We start from the raw sequence: 21,361 nt of genomic DNA on the forward strand, positions 1-21,361 counted from the left end.
CATGTAAAAGGCCAGGCCACACTGCAGCAAATTGCAAAACAATCCAAGAATCAGTTTCTGAAAATTATAACCAAAACCCCCACTCCCAATCATCTTCGCAACCCATACCTTCCGAAATACTTTCAACCAACCCCTCAAAAACTCCAACCTCACAACCAATTATCAATATAGATACAACCCAGTCCACACAAAATAGCTCAAAACGCAGTTTGGATGACATTGTTACACCTCCTCTAGCGCAAGATGATAATTCAGAAAACCAAAGTCTTGAACCATTTGTTAAACCTAATGTTGCTCCAGCTAAAAAACCAAAGAAAAGTAAGGGAAAGACTCCAACTCACGTACTCATGGAACCGACCAAGGCATTCATCTCAGAGCAAAACCCTTCATTTGTTCTTGATTTTGATCAAATATCCGATCTATTTGAAAATGTTTATGGTGCACAGGACCCAGTCAGCATCATAAAAAACTACACTAGCGAATTTGAAGCTTTAGTGAAAATGCTAACAGCAATATACCCGTATTTCAAACAAAGATCGATTAAAGCTAGATGTACAAAAATTAGAAAGAAACTATTGAAGCATTTACAGATGGCTTACTCGGATACTGAGGCATCAGAGACTGAAAGTGAGTTTTCTCAAGAATAGAGTCATGAACTTCTGTGACAATCCCAAATTTCAGTTTTATTTATTATAAATGGGCTTCTCATCAATTTTGCAGTGGAACATTAACGGTTTCTATAATAACCTTCCAATGCTCCAAATAATTCTATCCAGACACAATCCAGATATAATTTGTCTTCAGGAGACTAATTTCAAAAATGAAAACATACAAGCTTTAAAAAAATTTAAAAATTACTGCAAAAACAGAACTAACCAAGATAGAGCCAGTGGTGGAGTAGCTATCTTCGTAAAAAAGTCAATTGAAACTACAGTAGTTCCTCTCCAAACTAATCTAGAAGCAATTTGCATTAAAGTTAACTCGAGTCCAAATATCTACGTTTGTAACTTATACTTACCTTCATCAACGCAAGTAGACTCAGAAGCATTAACTGAACTCTTACAACAAATTCCCCAACCCAGGCTTATTTTGGGCGATTTTAATGCTCACAACTTTTCATGGGGCTCTTCTACTATAAATACCAGAGGAAGATTGCTGGAAGAGATATTTGAACAGTCCAACCTTTCAGTCTTAAACGACGGCAGACCCACTAGATTTAATATACAGAACGGTGAATCTTCATGTATAGACCTTACGATATGCGAACCAGGTCTGACCCCACAGCTCACCTGGGATAGGCTGGATTTCTTGTATAACAGTGATCACTACCCAATTTTTATTCATAACAACAAAAACCAACGTGGACGGACATTTACCCCAAAATGGAATTTAAAAAAACCTAACTGGAATCTTTTTTCAAATTTAGTCGAAAGCAGTATGACCACATTTAAAAGCACCTCAAATATAGACGAGACCCTTAAGAACATTGTTACCATTATCACAGAAGCAGCAGAAAGAGCAATAGGAAAAACTTCATACATAAAACAACGCAACCCCGTCCCATGGTGGAACCATGAATGCAAAACAGCAGTCGAATCTAGCAAAAGAGCTTTTAACAAATACAAGCGCTGCAAGACTCTCGAGAATAAAATTGAATATACAAAACAACGTGCAATAGCCAAGAAGACAACTAGAAATGCCAAACGCCAGTCATGGACTCAATATGTATCAACGTTAAATGCAAACACTCCCATGACTGAAGTATGGAACAAAGTCAGAAGAATATCTGGATTAAACAGCAATCAGAATATCAAAAGCCTCGAGAGAAATGGAAAGGCAGTTACTAGTAATACTGAGATTGCTAAAATCCTTGCTAACACATACAAAAACCGATCCAGTAATATTAATTATAAAAAATCTTTCATTAATTACAAACAACATGAAGAAAATAAGAAAATTAGCATTACTCCTAACACAGATGAACCGTTAAATTTACCCATTTCTCAATTAGAGTATACGGAAGCATTATCAAATATTAAAGAAACTAGCGCTGGCCCGGACGATATTCCTAGTATTTTTATTAAACACCTTCCAGCGAGCGCTCACAAACAACTTCTAGATCTGTTTAACATTATTTGGCTTCAACACAAATTTCCTGAAAAATGGCATGAATCCATAGTAATACCTATACAAAAACCTAATAGTATTAAGACAAGTCCCGAGTCATACAGACCGATATCTTTAACATGCGCCATGTGTAAGTTACTAGAAAAGATTATTAACAATAGACTAAGATGGCACTTGGAGAGACAAGATTTGATTATTCCAGAACAAAGTGGTTTTAGAGACCAAAGGTCAACTATAGATAATATCATAGATTTGGAGAGTGACATTTCTGAAGCATTCGCACTAGGGGGTAAATGTCTAGCGGTTTTCTTTGACATATCAAGAGCTTTCGATACAGCCTGGCACGACTATATAATAAAAAAATTACATAGTTGGAACATTCAAGGTCACAGCCTATTCTTTATTAAAAATTTCCTTCAAAATAGAACTTTCAGAGTTAGGACAAATAACATAACATCAGATATAATGTATCCAGAAAATGGTATCCCTCAAGGCTCGGTTATAAGTCCTACTCTCTTCATAGTGGCAATCAATGATATCCTCAAAAACCTAAAATCGCCTGTAAAGGCACGAGTCTACGCAGATGATCTTGTAGTTTTCTGCAAAGGTAAAAATATACAAAATATATTTCGTCATACACAGAACTTTATACAAGACTTAGAAATCTGGTCACAAAAAACAGGTTTCTGTTTTTCCGCTGAAAAAACTCGCTTCATCCTGTTTTCAAAGAGAAACGTCACAAATATCCCCAACCTAAGACTATGTGATGAAAACCTAAAGCGTGCAACGTCAATTAAGTTCTTGGGCATGACATTCGAAGAAACCCTAAGCTGGAAACTTCATATAACAAATCTGATGTTATCTTGTCACAAGCGACTAAATCTTCTAAAAACTCTGGCCAATAAAGAATGGGGTGCGGATCGCCAAACACTTTTAATGTTATACAGAACATTAATCAGATCAAAATTAGATTATGGGTCTACTGTGTATTCTACAGCGGCTAAGACGCTGCTGAAAAAACTTGACAGTCTTCACAATCTCGCTTTACGTATAATATCTGGAGCTTTTCGCACAACACCAATCGAAAGTCTGTATTGTGAAGTTGGAGAACCCTCCTTAGAAGACAGAAGAGTTTATTTAAGTGTAGCATACGCCGCGAAAATCAGGTGTAACTCAAAAAACCCTACTATACAAAATTGTTTTACAGAAAAGTTCCCAAATCTCTTCATAAATAAACCAAGAACGGCCAAACCCTTCTACGCAAGAATTAGAAGCTACTTAAATCAAATAAACTATGCGTTCCCAGAATGCTTTCCTTCCAAACTGTCCTCAATTCCTCCGTGGCAAATAAAGAACCCTCAGTGCCTAACACACCTCATTTCTTTCGATAAACATTCAACAAACCCACAGTTAATCAAATCCGCCTTCAATGATATACTCCGCAATTACAAGGAGTATACACAAGTATACACCGATGCATCTAAATCAAATGAAGGCACTGGTGCTGCAGTCATAACCCCAACATCAACAAATAAATACAAACTCCCTTCAGAGTACTCTATTTACTCTGCTGAATTATACGCTCTATACCAGGCCACCCTTGCTGTCAATGCGTCCAGTAATACCAAATATATCATACTCACAGACTCTCTAAGTTCGGTACAGTCAATCCAATATGTCTACCCATCTAATCCTTTGGTCATCAAAATAAAACAAGAAGTTCATACCGCTCAACTGAATGGAAAAATTATCATATTCCTCTGGATACCATCCCATATTGGAATTCAAGGAAATGAAGAGGCAGACAACGCTGCAAAAGAAGCTGCAACTAGTGATAGTGCGGAGTGTACTGAAACATTTACGAGTGCGGATGTGAAAGCGGCGATCAAACGTAAAGTGCGGTATATGTGGGAAGAAAAGTGGAAAGTGTCATCGGCCAAGCTACGCGAAATTAAAAAATCGATAAAACCCTGGCCAACATTACCAACAAGTCGGAGAGACCAGGTAATATTAACGCGACTCCGATTGGGTCATACGCGATTAACTAATAGTCATGTGTTTTCCTACAAACAAGAACCAAGATGTGACAACTGTGAAGAAAAGTTAACAATCAAACATTTATTGGAGAATTGCGCAGCATTAACGCCAAAGCGCATATTGTACAATATACCAAACAAACTGAGTGACATTTTAGGCCTACAGTGCAATATGTCAAATTTAAAGAGGTTCCTAAGTGCAATTAACATTTTATACAATATATAAAAACACAAATGTAATAAAAATTATTGTTCACCACTATTGTTTCGCTAATAGCCAATTTGGCTGATGCGATTTTTGTTAATAAAAAAAAAAAAAAAAAAAAAAAATATTCTAGTTTGTTGCTAAACAAAGACAAGATTTAACAGTTTTATTATTTTGCGTGTAATTGATGCAATATGTGGTTTTCAAACGCGAAAAGAATCTCTGTATCGTGGAGTGAAGGAATATGATTAATTACAATGACATCGCTGCGCATGTCATTTGCATTGGTTTTTAACGTTGACTGTAGTTTGTGAGCATTATTTTAAGGTAATTAAAAGTAAAAATCAAGAGCTAGGATGTTTAATCAAATTAGAGAACCCGTCAAAAGTAAATATTTTTGTCAAAAATGAATAACCATTTTCAATTTCAATTTTCTTTAGTCTCAGCATCCGTTATGGCTTGCAAATTGTAGAAGCCTCGGAGGTGTAACCAGAGAAGGTTCCCATTGTTTTCGATCTGGTGGGATGTAGAGTAATATCTTTGGTATTATTGTATGTGGTATTAGATCGAAAACTTAGTCTTTTAAATATTTTTGATCTATCTACCAAAATCTGTGTCATTTTTTTTCTCCATTTAATTTACAATCTGTTATCACTCGTAACAATAAGTAAATGTTATGACAATTATTAGAAGAACAAATGACATGTAGGAATTCTCTCCAGTGAGAGGCTTCCTTTAACATATAATTAACAAACAAAATTAATAATGTAGTGGTAAATGTTAATTAATTTTATTAAAATCTGTTTAATAAGTCTGTAGACTTAAAACGCTTTAGTCGACGCACTTCATCGTTGACATTAAACAGTTCGCGCACTAAGTGATTAGAGTGAGCACTAGTTTTGTTTTTGTATTTTTCACTGTACTTTGTGACTTCAGTTTTTATGGATTGAACTTGGAGGTCTTTTTCTATTATGTTGTTCGAAACATACCACGGAGCATTGGCTATAATTCGAAGAACTTTGTTCTGGAATCTTTGTAGGATTTCTAGGTTTGAATTGCTAGCAGAACCCCATAATTGAATTCCATACGTCCATATTGGCTTCAGTACGGCTTTATATATTAAGAGCTTATTTGTGAGATTTAATTGTGATTTTCTGCCAATAAGCCAGTAAAGTTGTCTTAGTTTGAGACCCAGTTGTTTTCGTTTTGTAAATATGTTCTCCATGTTAATCTTCTGTCAAGATGTAAACCTAAATATTTGACTTCATTTCTCTGAGTAATCATTTGATTATTTAATAACACTGCTGGACATATACCTCTTCTTAGTGTAAAGGTAACATGGATCGATTTGGTCTCATTAACTCGAATTTTCCATTTTTTAACCATGCTTGGATATTATTAAGGCTGGCTTGTAAGTTTCTTGAGGCAGTTACTGGATCATGATGTGAGGCGAGTATTGCAGTGTCATCTGCGAAGGTTGCTGTTATTGTAGTTCTTGAAGTTGGTAGATCTGCAGTAAAAAGCTGGTACAGCATTGGTCCTAACACGCTGCCTTGCGGTACTCCTGATTTTATTTGGTATAATTCTGAATATTCTGAATGGTATTTAACTGAAAAGAATCTGTCAGATAAGTAAGACTTTAGAAGTTCATAATACGGATGAGGCAATAGGTTTTTTAGTTTATAGAGTAGACCTTTGTGCCAGACTTTATCGAACGCTTGGCTTATGTCAAGAAACGCTGCTGAGCAATATCGCTTATTTTCAAAGTCGTTGCTGATATGTTTTACTAATCTATGGACTTGCTCTATGGTTCCATGTTCTTGTCTAAACCCAAACTGATGTTCTGGTATGAGATTTTTGCTATCTAGTATTGGCTTGATGCTTTTCATTATTAATTTTTCCAGCACTTTAGAAAGCACAGGCAGTAAACTTATTGACCTATATGATGTTAATTCCTCTAGTTTTTTTCCTGGTTTTGGGATCATAATTATAACTGCCATTTTCAGTTGTTGCGGAAAATAATTTAATCTTATTATTGCATTAAAAATTTGCAGTATTGCCGTTATTCCTTTCTTTGTTAATTGTTGTAGTATCCTACCCGTTATCAGATCATAACCAGGAGCTTTTTTAGGATTAATTTCTTTCACTATTACATCCTTAACTGCATTGTACTTAAATTTCGGTATGGGCAGCTCCATCTGGTAAGGTTCATTTAGTACTCTATTTATTTCCTCCAATTCTTCAGGTGTTGATTCCAAGCTGTTTGGTTGAAAGACTTGTGAGAGATAGCCACCAAAGGCATCTGCCTTCTCCATGTTATTTCTTGCCCATTTGCCATTGTTTTTTCTTATTGGTGGTATTGGTGTCTGAGGACTTTTTAGTTTCCTTGTGGCTTTCCATAGTGAGTAGTCGGTGGCTTCTGTTGGTGTAAGCTCTTCTAAGTATCTTTGTATAGAATCATTTTTTACTTCAAGTAATATTTTTTTTTTAGTTCCCTTGCTGCTTTGTTAAATTTATTTTTATTGCTCACTGTTCTGTTTTGTTGCCAATTTCTTCTTAGTCTTCTTTTCTCTGAAATTTTTTCTTTTATAGTTGGAGGGCAGGATTCTTTTCTTGTTGACTGTTTGTAGTTTGGAGTTGCTGCCCATGAAGCTTTCTGTATGTTTTTTATGAGGTTAGTTATCGCCCATGGGCGATAACTGTGTCATTTGATAATTAGGATTTGTTGTGTTAAAAATTTCGTTTTCTTTTATCCAATACCTTTATATAATATATTTATTGTTCTTGTAGCGTTATTATTATATATTGGTATATAACATTACCCACGCTTTCCAATATCCACCATCAACCCGATCAGTCGTTCCATAATTTCTTCTCCAGGTATCTTTCTAATATCATATTTTCCTTTCCATCCTTTTGTTACTTCTATTTCTCACGTTAGTTGGTTACAAATTTTAATTTTCACGAACTTGGTCTATTGTTGATCTGGCTTCTCGAAAACCTGCTTCTACTGCTTCATATTCTTTTCATTCTGTCAATTTTCATGCCTGTTGTCTTCTACTATTCTTGGTGATGCTGCGAGATCCTCTCACTCGGACATCTGATATGTTAAGCACTTAATTTTCTTGGAATTCTTCTCTTTTTTATTAAGCAACGTGTTGAAGTATCTTTTCGATTCTTTTGGATATATTGATTGCATTATCTCTACTTCTATCGAATTCCCTTACGAATTTTTACTTCTACACAGGTAGGTGTTTATTCTTTGAACGGGTTCTTCACCAAGCTTTGTTCCGCTTTTTTCTTATTTTGTAGATGGCTTGCAATGAGTCATAATTTTGTTCCACACAATATCTCTCAGCCTCCCTAAACATTTAGAAGCTTTACTTGTTTGTTTTCATTATCTTCGATTCTTCTGTAATTGTTTTTTTGTGTAAATATGTTTATAAATGTAGCAACTTCACCATCTCGATTGTTATATACCTACATATTCATCCATAAACAATTAACTTTTAGTAGGTGTGTTTGGTATTACTGTAGTTGTATTTAATGTGATTTTGTTTTTTTTTTTATAATCGAGACATACACATAACATGACCCGTGTAGAATAAAATCTGTTTTGGCAGTAATTTTTAAGATTTGTTGGCCATTGTTTGTTTCATTCGATTTGCCTTTTCATTTTAACTTCATGTGCCTATTCATAACTTTGTTAAAAAGAGGGAGCCTCAAGCTATCGTTCTGCCATGTGACAGACCTTACATTTTTTCTTTAATCATGTCTTAGCAAATATGCTATCTTAGCAATTTCTTTAGCAGATACTAAGTACTACAAACTAGTCCCAGAGTTTCTAATTGTCTTTAATTCCTCAACAAATATCTAAAAATATAATAGTCAAAAAAGGAACAAATTCCATTTATATAGGTCTATAAACTTTAAATCTAGATGTGATAATCCACTTATATCTGATTTTATTTAATTTTACCTTTTAATTTTTAGCCAATTACTACGCAAGCACACTCCGTGCCAAGGATATCAGTGTCAGTTCCTTCTAGCGAGACGACAGCTACACAAACAATCCACCATCATCCCTCTCCCCTACCACACACCCATCCCCACAACTTTCACCAAAACACTCCACACTTTACCCACATAACTCATTCGATACCACCGCATTCTGTTGCACACCAAATATCTTCCATACCTTTACCCAGCCATCCTCCCGTACCCGCACACTCTCCTGCATCAAGTCATCAAAATGCACCTGTTCATCAGCCAATCAATCCTCCTCTACACCAACCTCAGCAGACGGTACACACGACAATTTCAACCCATTCGCAAACGCAGAGCCATCCTCCCATTCCTCCTTATACTTCAGGGCCGCCTCATCCGACTATTAGCCACCATGTACAGAATCATCCGGTTTCTAACCATACGGTGCAGCATCACCCGCACCCACCGCCGAATAGTCACCTGCCGAACCACCTGCAGGTTTCCCATTATAGTCATGTTATGGGCCAGCGACTGAGTTGTCCTCAACCAATTCAACAACCATCTCCACAGCAGCAACAGATGCAAAGACAGCAGTTAATGCAGAAGAAGGCCAATCTGTAAGTATAATTTTATTTATTTATATTAGATTTGTGGGATTTCTAGAAGATTCAGTGCCTGTTCAATGGGATTCGACTGTTGCTATTGTACCAAGAGCTTATAATTTCCACTGCAAATATTTTTAAATATCCAATTATGGATGCAGATAAGAAAATGTGATTTTCTTGTCTCCATCTTCTTCTTTTGGCATCATAATCCTGGTTGGGTCTTTGCCTGTCTGCTATGTCCTTCCATTCAGATATATCTTGCGCTCTTCTCCTCCATTGTCTTATATTCATGGTTTTCAGGTCGTGTTCCACGTCATCCAATCATCTAGTTCTGGGCCTTCCTTTTTTTTTTTTCGTCTCCTTATCGGCTTTCATTGTAATACACACACCGGCAAAATTAGCCGAACACCTTAAAAATGGGACATGTTTGATGTCTTGAATTTCCTAAACCACTGGTCCGATTTGAGTGATTCCTTTGGTATGTTATAGCCTTATTATTTAAGAATATCGTTCTAATAATATTGTTGCTAGACAGGTAAATATCATTTTATAAAGGGTGTACCAATCATACTGTGTTTTTTTCTTAAAGTTTGGAACACCCTGTGGAATATTCAAGCATATGTAAAATATTGAAATTAATACTCGATTGTAGACTTAGGTTTTCTTATCATTTTCCTTTTTGATTCATTTACTTATGTGAGATAATAAAAAAATTATATGTGTTAACAACTATCCATGTTTTTCATCAATAAATCCTCGTAGTAGGGGAGGAAAGTATAATAAATTTGCAGTTACTCGAGCGATATGAGGACCTATTGGATTGTGAAGAGTATGTGCTAAAATCAGAAAAAGGTTAAGTTAAGTTTTCCATAAAGTGGAGGACTTTTCATTTTTTAACGTAATTTTCCATTTGAAACAATCATTTTTCTCCGATTATAGCGCTATCTATCCATAGTTCGAAAAAATGTGTCGAATAAAAGTTGCTTTTTTTTACGTAAAAAATCCAAATCTGCAATAAAAATTGGGGGCTCCTGTTTAACATTTTAAATTATATCCCCCACTCCACTTCCGTGGGGGCTCGTGACACCCCACGGAGAGGGGTAGGGGGTAAATTAAAATTTTTAAATACGAACCCTGCGATATTTCGCGAAATAACCATCAGATCGTAAACCTGCAAAATACACCTATTCAATATTTTTCAAAAATCTACCTAGTGGCACCAAACACGACCTCCCGCGGAGGTGGGGTGGGGGGTTACTTTAAAATCTTAAATAGGAGCCCCCAACTTTTATTGCAGATTTTGATCCCTGACGTAAAAATAAGCAACTTTTATTCGTAACATTTTTTCCAATTATGGATAGATGGCGCTATAATCGGAAAAATCGATTGAAGGAAATGGAAAATTAAATTAAAAAATGGAGAGTCCCACACTTTATGAAAAATTTAACTTAACTTTTTTTGGTTTTAGCACCCACTCTTTACAATCCAATAGGTCCCCATAACGCTCGAGTAACTACAAATTTAGCATCTTTACTTTTTCTTTTACTTTCCTCCCCTACTATGAGGATTTATTGATAAAAAGCATGGCTAGTTGTTAAAGCACATAACTTTTGTATTTTCCAACATAAGCGAATGAATCAAAAAAGAAAATGTTAAGAAAGCCTAAGTCTACAATCGAGTTTTAATTCTAATATTTGATATATGCTAGAATATTCCACAGGGTGTTCCGAACTTTAAGAAAAAAACACAGTATGATTGTAACACCCGGTATAAAATGACATTTATCTGTCTAGCAAAAATATTATTACACCGATATTCCGAACTAATAAGGCTATAACATACTAAAAGAATCACTTAAATCGGACCAGTGGTTTAGGAAATTTGCAACATCAAACATGTTCCATTTTTAAGGTGTTCGGCTAATTTTGCCGGTGTGTGTATTTTCTTTGTTGTTTTTATATTATCTTCTTGTCTCTGAACATGTCCCAGCCATGACAGACTTTGACTTTTCACAAATCTTACAATATCGTGCCCTTCATTTAATTCATTAATTTCGTCATTTCTTCTGATTCTCCATGTGCCGTCTTCCTCTTGCACCGGACCCTATACTTTTCTCAGTATCTTTCTCTCGGATGTCTTGAGTTGGGCTTCATCTTTTTTTGTCATTACCCAGGTTGGCCAGGTTTCACAACCACAACCATAGCATTTTCATGAGCATTTTTCAGTGCGTCACAAATGATAGAAAAAAAGGTGAGTCCGTGATAATACACATTTATAACATTTATTCTAACATGAAAATTTAGTTAAATCTGACAGTTGTCACATTTTACTTGCAATTTGGCATGAAAAGAAATCAATTGTGTTTATTGCATTTATAAAATGGCATTTTCTTTGATTTGTATAGTCTTATAAATTGTACAGATTATATTCGTAGATATATTATATAATTCGTAAATATTTTTTTTTCGATTATAGCGCCATCTATCGACAACTAGAATAAATGTTATAAATGTCTGTAATCACCGACGTGCCTTTTTTTCTGTCACATATAATTTAATGCGTTAGAAAGAAATCGAAAAACTTGACGCACTGAAAGATGCTCATGAGAAAAAGAATAGTCATTTTGGTTCTTTTGTTTAATAATTTCGATGTCATCAACCTTTTATTAGCTTAGTATGTAGGATTCGCTACTTACGGAATTCTTTTGATTGACTTCTGTTCCCAGATATGTGAGGCATCCACACGTTCGATGGTATAATTGTCTATTGCGATATTATTTTCATTGTCAGGTGTTCTTTTGAAGGTCATGTACTTCGTTTATATTTCGCTTATTTTAAGACCTCTTTTTTGTGCTTGAGGAGTAATTTAATTAAACTCTTCCTTTAGCTGTTGCTTGCTCCTACTAATGAAAGCTACATTGTCTGCATATGCAGTAATTTGTACTGTTTTAATATTTTTATGAACCGTTACATTAGTTTTTCTGATGATTGCCTCAAGAACTAGGTTGATCAGCATGGCTGATAGTGCATCTCCCTGTCTCACTCTCACATTGATGTCAAATAGGAGAGTCAGTTCTCCATATACTCTAACTGAGGCTTTTGAACCCTACAACATCGTTTTTGTGATACTTATATTTGTTAGGTATATCTAGATTACGAATGTTTCCCAGTATTTTGTTTCTTTTACATATTGTCTCCATGTAAGATGTCACTAAAAACAAAGTGCAGGAGATATGTTTTGCCTCCACGTTTTCTCTCTTATCTCACTCTTTCTTAATCCAGTAATGTGTGAGCTTTTTGCTGTCTACTATTTTATTGATGCTTATGTTTTATACAGTGCTCTTCAGATAAAACTATCCACTTTAAATAACTTTTGAACCACTGATTTTTAGAAAAAACGCAAAAACACGTCAAACAATACTTGAAGGGGGCGATATTATGACATATTTAAGCTTGCCGGGAAAGCTTACTTCCAGTATCGCCCCTTAGTTTTTTTAAATTACTTCCACCTTTTTTTTATTTTATTTTTGAATTTCTTCTTTGTACTGATTTCCAAAATATATAACACATTACGCTTAAAGTGATTAGTTTATGAGAAAAATAAAAAATACAAAAGCAGAAATCTGGACTGAAAAATTTTTTTTAACAATTTTATTATATACAAACATTTGAAGGGTCAGAGGGAAAAACGCTGAATGTCAATTTTTGGTCATTTTGAGATTCTTGCGCAATCTGTTGGCTATAAAAGAGTACTATTAACCTGTGAATGGCCATGGGGAAATAACGATGAGAATTCACTTAAAAACATGTCAGAAGATTGAATGCCAAGGGAAAAAACGATGAATGTGTAACTTTGTTGTTCATTTTACCGAAAATGCTTACAGATATACATTCATCGTTCTTCCCCCTGACCCTTCGTTTAGAATGAACATTGCACTACCAAAAATTTTAACAATAATTGTTCAAAATGACTTTCGAAATTTTTAATAATTGTTAAAATTTTAAATAAATTATTGTTAAAATTTTTGGTAGTGAAATGTTAATTCTAAATGTTTGTATGTAATAAAATTGTTAAAAAAATAAGTTTTTTTCAACTCAGTTTTCTTGCTTTTGTATTTATTTTTCTCATAAACTAATCACTTTAAGCATCATGTGTTATTCTTTTTCTCATGAGCATCTTTCAGTGCGTCAAAGTTTTTCGATTTCTTTCTAACGCATTAATCGTATGTGACAGAAAAAATGCACGTCGGTGATTACAGACATTTATAACATTTATTCTAGTTGTCGATATATGGCGCTATAATCGAAAAAAAAAATTATTTACGAATTATATAATATATCTACGAATATAATCTGTACAATTTATAAGACTATTCAAATCAAAGAAAATACCATTTTATAAATGCAGTAAACACAATTGATTTGTTTTTATGCCAAATTGCCAATAAAATTTGACAACTGTCAGATTTAACTAAAATGTCATGTTAAAATAAATGTTATAAATGTGTTTTATCGCGGACTTACCTTTTTTTCTATCAATTGTGATGCACTGAAAAATGCTCATGAAAAGGACCATATACATTTTTGAAATCAGTACAAAGAGGAGAATCTAAGTATAAAATAAAAAGAGATGGAAGTAATTTAAAAAAAATTAGGGAGTAATACTGGGGGTGACAGGGTACCTGGGTACCTTTCCCGGCAAGCTTAAATAAAATATGTCATAATGTCTCCCCCTTCAAGTATTATTTGACGTGTTTTTGCGCTTTTGTTAAAAATCAGTGGTTCAAAAGTTATTTAAAGTGGATAGTTTTATCTGAAGAGTACTGTATTTTTCAATACTTGATCTTAAACACTATTTCAGATGGAGAAACACTGGTTTTATGTCTAAAAATACAGTGAAATTTTTCTTTTAGAATAGAGACGCAGTTGACAATGGACCAAAACGGAGCGACTAAACCTGACATCCACACTCCGTTTAGAGATAAGAAGGATGCGTGTATTCGACTCATAAGATATCACTGTTTGGATCAACCCGTTCTGTCAGTGAAAGATTTAGATAAGGCTGATGAGATCTTCGAATTGACTGCCCAACACTTCATCGGGAAATTCGCCAAAATGGAAGACAAATATAAGTATTTGCTGATGAAGGAAAGCATGGTATGTATAATGAATATTAGCTTAACACGTTGGCTACGTAATGTTAACGTAATGTTAAAAAAAGTGGGTGCCTACGGCCACGAGTCTCCCGTTTTTATGCTTTTCAGTCAACTACGGTGTGTCACGCGGCTGTTATCAACAACATGAGATACAACATTTGTGTCTCACGGCAGCCAACGTGTTAAATAATTATTTTGCTCGTGAAGATAATTGAAAGTTATGATGACTTCAGTTATATTAGTTATTGCTAAAACCTCTGAAGCAATCGTTTAGGCAGAATTTTGTCTAACTCAGCTTTATCATTTTCAAAAATCACCGTTGTTTGATATCAAATTTTCAAAATAAAGTACAAATAGTTGTCATTGTTTCAAAGATTGCCTAGCCTTAGTTAATCGATTGTTGGTTCTAGTACAAAAGATATATGCATATAACAGTAAAAAAGAGCTACAAGTTGAAGTCATCCTTTTTTTTTTAATAATGCGTATAAAAATCGTCCAACATATCCCCCGATGAGCTCAAAGGATGACTCAGTGTGTGTTAGATTCGGATCGAGCAGTGTGAGCGCATGCTCCTCCCCGTGGGGAGGGGTATCTACACAAAACACGCCCTTCCAACTAAAAACACGCCCCCTCTTTTTACTGTAATCCTTCTTCTTTAAGTACCGTCTCCGAATCGGAGGTTGGATATCATCATCACTATCTTTACTCTATCTACCGCTGCTCTGAAGAGTTCAATAGAACTGAATTTAAACCAGTCCCTTAAATTATTCAACCAGGACACTCTCCTTCCTATACTCCTTCCGCCTCTTCTCTCTCTCACTGTAACCCGTTCGGTACAAATTATCTGTGAACGTGACTTAACTTGTGCCGCACCTTCATCCAGAAATTCTGAGCTACCTCGGTCAGCCTTCGTTTACATTTAGTTTGCGCTCTAATATCTCTTTTCTCTTGATTGTCTGTGTGACTAATCGGAAGTGACGTATCTTAAAGTCTTAAAAGTCCTGCCATCTATGGAGGATCTTCGTATTGTATTGTGCAGTTTCACCTCACCTAAAATAATTTTCGTATTATCAGTAATCCCGCAAACTACATAGGCACATCTTTGATTGTCTTAATACGGAATGTTATTAGCTGTAAAACAACTGTGTGAACTTAAATATTTGGCTAAAAAAATATCTAAGAATATAGACAGTAATATTTCTTTTTAATTCGAGTTTCACCATACCTCTACACAATATTTCATGGTTTCCCAGGAGCTGGTGAGCTGTTCCCAAGGGGAAAGAATTTGAACCGTCTATCTGGCAATGTACCAGTATACGCTTGTAATGACTCTACACGAGGAAACATGAAGTCAAATTATAGCGACTCTTAAATTTTAATTTATACCATGTCATTACATCTACTTTGAGCCTCTTCGAAGCCCCCTTCGTTTAGTTATTTATTTAGGATTTGTTTCTAATTTCTTCTTTTCGTACAAAGGGTATAGCGAGAATCTCTCTTGTAGGAGCTGATAACTTTAATCAATGGTTTTTTGCGCTTTGATCAACTTTTCTTTATATTTTTCCATCCTGATTAGTTCTTCCAACTTTATCTACTATATACTTTCTCTACGTATGTGGTGGATTTCAAACCTTCACATATCTAAGGATCCGGAGCTTTTGGAAGGGTTATTTCTACATGATCGAAGATAACAATGGATCCTTCACCTCTGGGACCTTTTAATACTACGATACTACTAACTCGGGACGATTATTGTTTCTGGGGTACAAACAATCCGTGTATCACCCACGAAGAGCCATTATACCCACTTAACGACGTTCTACACCTTCGTTGCGGGGTATGCCTCTCAGAGCAAAGGAGGGGAAACTTATATGTAAGCGAAAGTTGGTAACAATGCATTTATAGCAGAATACTCAAATCATATGTTTCAGGATTGAATACTTTATAAAAATAAATTATAATAAATTACGGAAATTACGGAATTAATTATAATAAATAAAAAATAAATGGAACGGTAAACAATCCTCATTTTTTAATATGTTATTCCTTACCAAAAAACCTTTAATTTAAGAACAAATAATTAAAAATCGTAAATTTGGGTCAAAAGTTATTAACTTTTTAAGAATTCCCATAAGAGCCCATGTTAAAACTTAACTTTGACCCTTAATAGTAATTAAAGGGCACGGTAAAACAATTTTTAAAAAATCAAGTCTTAGTTTTTTGAAGTAAACTATAACATACTAAAATTTCATGCAAATCCTTAATTCTTTGCCGAAAGTGTAGAACGTCGTTAAAGTTAGTGTGTGGTCTGCTGTTTACGCTGGAGAAGTCATCGAGCCTTTCTTCTTTGAGAACGCCGCAGGCCAAACGACGGCTGTGGACCATGCATTGTGGCGCGCGCTGCAAAACCACGATTACAGAATTTTTTCTTATTCAATTGGATGAATTGGGACTGGAGAACATGTGGTTCCAACAGGACGGTGCCGAATGGCTGCCGAACAATTTCAAGAGATTGTCACGTCAGCGTTCGAAGACAACTGTCCGGAGATAGTGAGGAATTCCAACAGGAAAGTTCCCTGGTGGAATCATAATCTTGCAAATCAAAGGACAGAGGTTAGACGAAAATTTAATTTCGCCAAAAGGTCAGGCGAGTGGGGCGATTATCGCAAAGCTCTGACTGACTACAATAAGGAACTGAGAAGGGCAAAAAGAGAATCGTGGTGAAGGCATTGTGAAGAGATAGAAGGGACTTCAGAAATGGCAAGGCTCCATAAAGTTCTCTCAAAGGACCCTCAGATAAGTATTCCCTCGCTCCAAAAAGAGTCAAGTGAATACACTCAGAATGGTGAAGACACCCTGAAAGAGCTTTTCAGGGTGCACTTTCCTGAGTCTGAGACAAAACTGATACCACTAGACACATGGCAAACCGGACTGGATATCATGAATTATGGTTCTAGGGAAAACTGGCATGTGGCAAAAGAAGTTATAAACCAGGACAAAATCAAATGGGCAATAAACTCATTCGAGCCATATAAATCACCGGGTCCGGACGGGATTTATCCAATACTTCTACAGAAGGGAAACGACCTTCTTTTCAAAAAATTGTGTAAGATACTGCAGGCTAGTTTAGGGCTGGGGTACATACCAAAAGCATGGAGGCTGATAAGGGTGGCTTTTATACCCAAACCTGTCAAAATCGGACAGGAAAGGGCCAAGTCTCTGCGGCCATTAAGTCTGATGTCATTCGTACTGAAGACCTTAAAACTGCTCGATAGGCATATCAGGGATGGTGTATTGGTTGAAAGTCCGATACATCGGGGACAATATGCATATCGAGCGGGAGTCTCCACAGAAACGGCACTGCACCATCTTGTACAGAGTGGAGTACGTTCTAGAAAACCAAGAGGTGATGTTGGGTGCATTTCTCGATATTGAGGGAGCATTTGACAACACCTCCTACGAAGCGATCACAAGGGCGATCCGTCTAAAAGGAATAGACGAAACAAGCTGTAGATGGATAGACTGCATGCTGAGAAACCGTGTGATATATGCTACGTTGCTAGGGGATACAGTGTCAGCTCAGGTAGCCAGAGGCTGCCCACAGGGGAGAGTCTTATCTCCTCTATTGTGGAATCTGGTCATGGATGGCCTGATAGCTAGACTCGACAACGATAGGCATCACGTCCTGGGCTATGCGGATGACCTAGTCATCTTAGCCCACGGAAAATTTAATGGTACAGTCAGAGATCGAATGCAACAGGCTCTGACCGTAGTTACAGAATGGACTTCAAATGTAGGGCCTCTAAATCAGTCCTCTAAAGTCCAAAATCATGAAATTTACTAAAAGAAGGAATTCAGAGGAATTGGGTCCTCTAAGTCTAAATGGTATACATTTAAATCTGGTGAGTGAAGTAAAGTATCTCGGGATAATATTAGACTCAAGACTTACTTGGAATCAGCAGATAGAAAGAATAACGAAGAGAGCGGTATCTACGTTAATGGTAGCCAGACGTACTCATGGAAAAATGTGGGGTTTGAGACCAGACATAGTATATTGGACTTATAACATGGTAGTAAAACCCACAATTACATATGCATCAGTGGTATGGTGGCCAAAAGTGCAGCAAAAAAGTGCCATCATCAAATTAAGCAAGGTGCAAAGACTTGCTTGTCTCGGGATCACGGGGGCTATGAGGGGCACACCTACGGCAGCTATGGAGGCACTACTGGATCTCCCTCCTTTACATATAAAAATAAGAGGTGAGGCGAGAATGGGCTATTATAGACTGCGAGAAAACCTGAGCAACGTACCAGTTAAATCAGGACATAGTAAAATAACGAATGAAATTAATGATGCCGAATGGATGATGATTTCTGACCATATGACATCAAGATATATGCCTGAAGTACCTTTTCAAGTGGACATTTGCCCACGAGACGAATGGGACAGAGGAAACTCTCGACCCAGACTGCAGGGTTGCACCTGGTATATGGACGGGTCTAAAACTGCAGACGGTTCGCGCGCAGGAATATTCTATAGTGGTGGAAATTTCAACATTTCTATTCCACTGGGAGAATGTATCTCCGTATTTCAGACAGAGATTTTTGCAATCTTGCAGTGTGCAAGAGAAAACAACCTGAGGGCATTCGAACTGCAGCGGGTTAACATATGCACAGATAGCCAAGCAGCCATTGGGGCTCTTATAAGCCCTAAGGTGAACTCTAGGCTGGTGTGGGAATGTCGACAAGAACTTGATAGACTGGCACAACATAACAGTGTTATACTGGTATGGGTTCCAGGTCATCGGGGCATATACGGCAATGAAAGAGCTGATGCACTTGCCAAGAGAGCATCAGCTACAAAATACCTGGGTCCAGAGCCGGCCGTGGGAGTGCCAAAAAGCACCGTCCGCGAACGAAAAAAAGCCTGGATCCGAAGCCAACACAACTCACACTGGGAGAGTGTACCCGGTCAAACACATGGCAAGATGTATATCGGACGGACATGTGCTAGTAGAGCTGAGTTACTGCTGAAAACAAGCAGGAATCAGCTCAGAGTCATAACAGGTTTCCTCACTGGACTCCAAAATTATATGGCACCCACCCACTAGACCTGTACAAGCTGGTACAGGGTTCCAGAATTCTGGAATGGGTTTCATAAACAATGGAAGATGTCCAATAAGCCAAGTGGCTGCAGTACAACCGGTTCACAACAGACGGCTTCCAGGGAAAAAAAACAGGACGGTGCACGAGGACTGCTTGAGTTACAATCAATATTCTGAAGAAAGCATTTCCGGGCCGCTTAATCTCTGGTTTTGGAGATTTGCACTGGCCGGTTAGATTACCCGATTTAACCGACCCAAACTTCTTTTTATGGGGTTTTTTGAAGTTGTTTACGGAGAATATTCGCCATGAATGCGAGAACCTGTCACCGAAGTTCTGGCAACAGTGATGGAAAATGCCTTAAAACGGATCCGTATGGTTATCAACCACAATTGATTTCATTTTTCATTAAAATTACAAAATACAGGGTGTTTCACTTTAGATTACTGGCTTATGTAGTTTGAAGTTAAAGAAATGGTGTATCATTTGTAAGCCTTTTCACTAGTAAAATATATAAACATTTATTCGTGTTATGTTTTGAAAAATAGTATACCTTCCTTTTTCACTAACAAGTCTAATTGACGACATTGTAGTAATCAATAATATTTTTTACTAGCGGCAAGTCCAAACGTCAGAGCTGATGATGCTGGATCGTATGTTCCTAACAGACGAACAACAGTCTCTCCTCAAACTACGCGAAGAGTACGAGAACGAAGTCTTACACCAAGTCTCCGAACAAGAACTCCCATATCCACCGCAACCTCCCCCGCCACAACCCCCTCCCGCAAACCAAACTCAATCTCAATCTGTTCCTGCTACGTCAACTCCTACACAGAACGTCAACCCTTCGCCTGGTGAGCCTACCGCAGAGGACTACGACGAATGGGCGTGCATCCAGCGCGAGCTGGGCTGCTTACCGCAACAGAACGAGGCTAAATCATCTCAGCAACACCAATCGAAGCGTTCGGCGAGTAGTGATTCCAGATTAGAGACGTTAAAACGGTTTCGAGTGGAAAAACACCATAAAAGACCGTCAGATGTAAATATTCCTAGCGCAAGTGGTGTACAAAGTGTAGTAAGTAGTATGCAAAGTACGATTTATGCTCAATCGAAGGTATCGGGCGGCTCTTGTGCGTACGAGAACTCACAGAACAGCAGTTTTTCCTCGCACGAGGATAACGAAACGGAAAATAATAGCATCGACGAACAAGTGCAATCCGCTATCGATTCTATATTGAACTTACAGCAGAATCCTTCGTTAGATTTGGATAGTATTTTGTCATGACGTCATATTTAGGTACGGTTGGATGGAATTTTTGGTCCTGGTACGTTTGACGGTTGTTTTTTAGATCATACGAAAAGTGATTGTACTGTACGTTAAGCTATTTAGATTTTTGTGATATTTTGGAAAGCAATATTGATGCGCAATAACTTACATGGAATAAGATTAAGGTTTTCTGACAATTTGAGTATAAATTTCATTATAATAACAACAGTTAATAAACACAGACGATATCAATAAAAAGTAATATCTTTCCTGAGAATCTTGCAGGTACTCGCACTTGACGATTCTTGAGAACTTGAGTGAGCTTTGACGAATCCAGATGAGGCGCTTTAGATCTAAATTGAGTAGGCCAGGGTAATAAGACAAAAATATACCCTGTTCGTGACACTTCAGGAGCCAGGGTAGTGAAGCGTTTTTTCGACAGGTAATACCTATAGGAACAAATTATAACTATTTCCTGAGTAGGATCTGGCGGCCATTTTTATTTATAAAAAAAAATATTTTCTCAATAACTGTAGTAAAAATTAATGTACAGCTTTGAAATTTTTGTCAAATGAGGGTTCTTTTCTGCTTAATATGTTATAAAAATTTCAAAGCGATTCATTCAATTGTTTAAATTTTATTCAAATCGTTTATCCCAGAGAGCATTTTTTTTGCAATAACATAGTCAGAAAAAAATGACCTTGGAACCATTCCACAGGTGTCAAATGAAAGAGCATGAGCTACATTTTCAACATGGTTTAAAAAAGTAGGTAAATAAAAAATGCATTTATTAGTAATAAATAATTATGCAAAAGTATCGTCAATTTTTCTTTATAAACTTTTTGAATAACTTTTTCCAAAAAAATTAACTTTTTT

The 21,361-nt window shown here is 36.5% G+C and overlaps 1 protein-coding gene across 1 annotated transcript in view; it reads left to right on the top strand.

The window, feature by feature from the left end:
- The window catches only part of LOC114328262 (putative uncharacterized protein DDB_G0271606), a 120,395-nt gene extending 99,405 nt beyond the window's left edge, over positions 1–20,990 (top strand). The window contains exons 10-12 of the mRNA XM_028277064.2: positions 8,362–8,972; positions 13,873–14,116; positions 19,835–20,990. Of these exons, the coding sequence (XP_028132865.1) occupies positions 8,362–8,972; positions 13,873–14,116; positions 19,835–20,503 (1,524 nt within the window). The 3' untranslated portion in view covers positions 20,504–20,990. The remainder of the gene's footprint in view (positions 1–8,361; positions 8,973–13,872; positions 14,117–19,834) is intronic.
- Positions 20,991–21,361: the final 371 nt, after the last annotated feature.

The sequence above is a fragment of the Diabrotica virgifera genome, chromosome 3 (assembly GCF_917563875.1).
Source record: "Diabrotica virgifera virgifera chromosome 3, PGI_DIABVI_V3a".
In the NCBI taxonomy this organism is placed as follows: Eukaryota; Metazoa; Arthropoda; class Insecta; order Coleoptera; family Chrysomelidae; genus Diabrotica; species Diabrotica virgifera.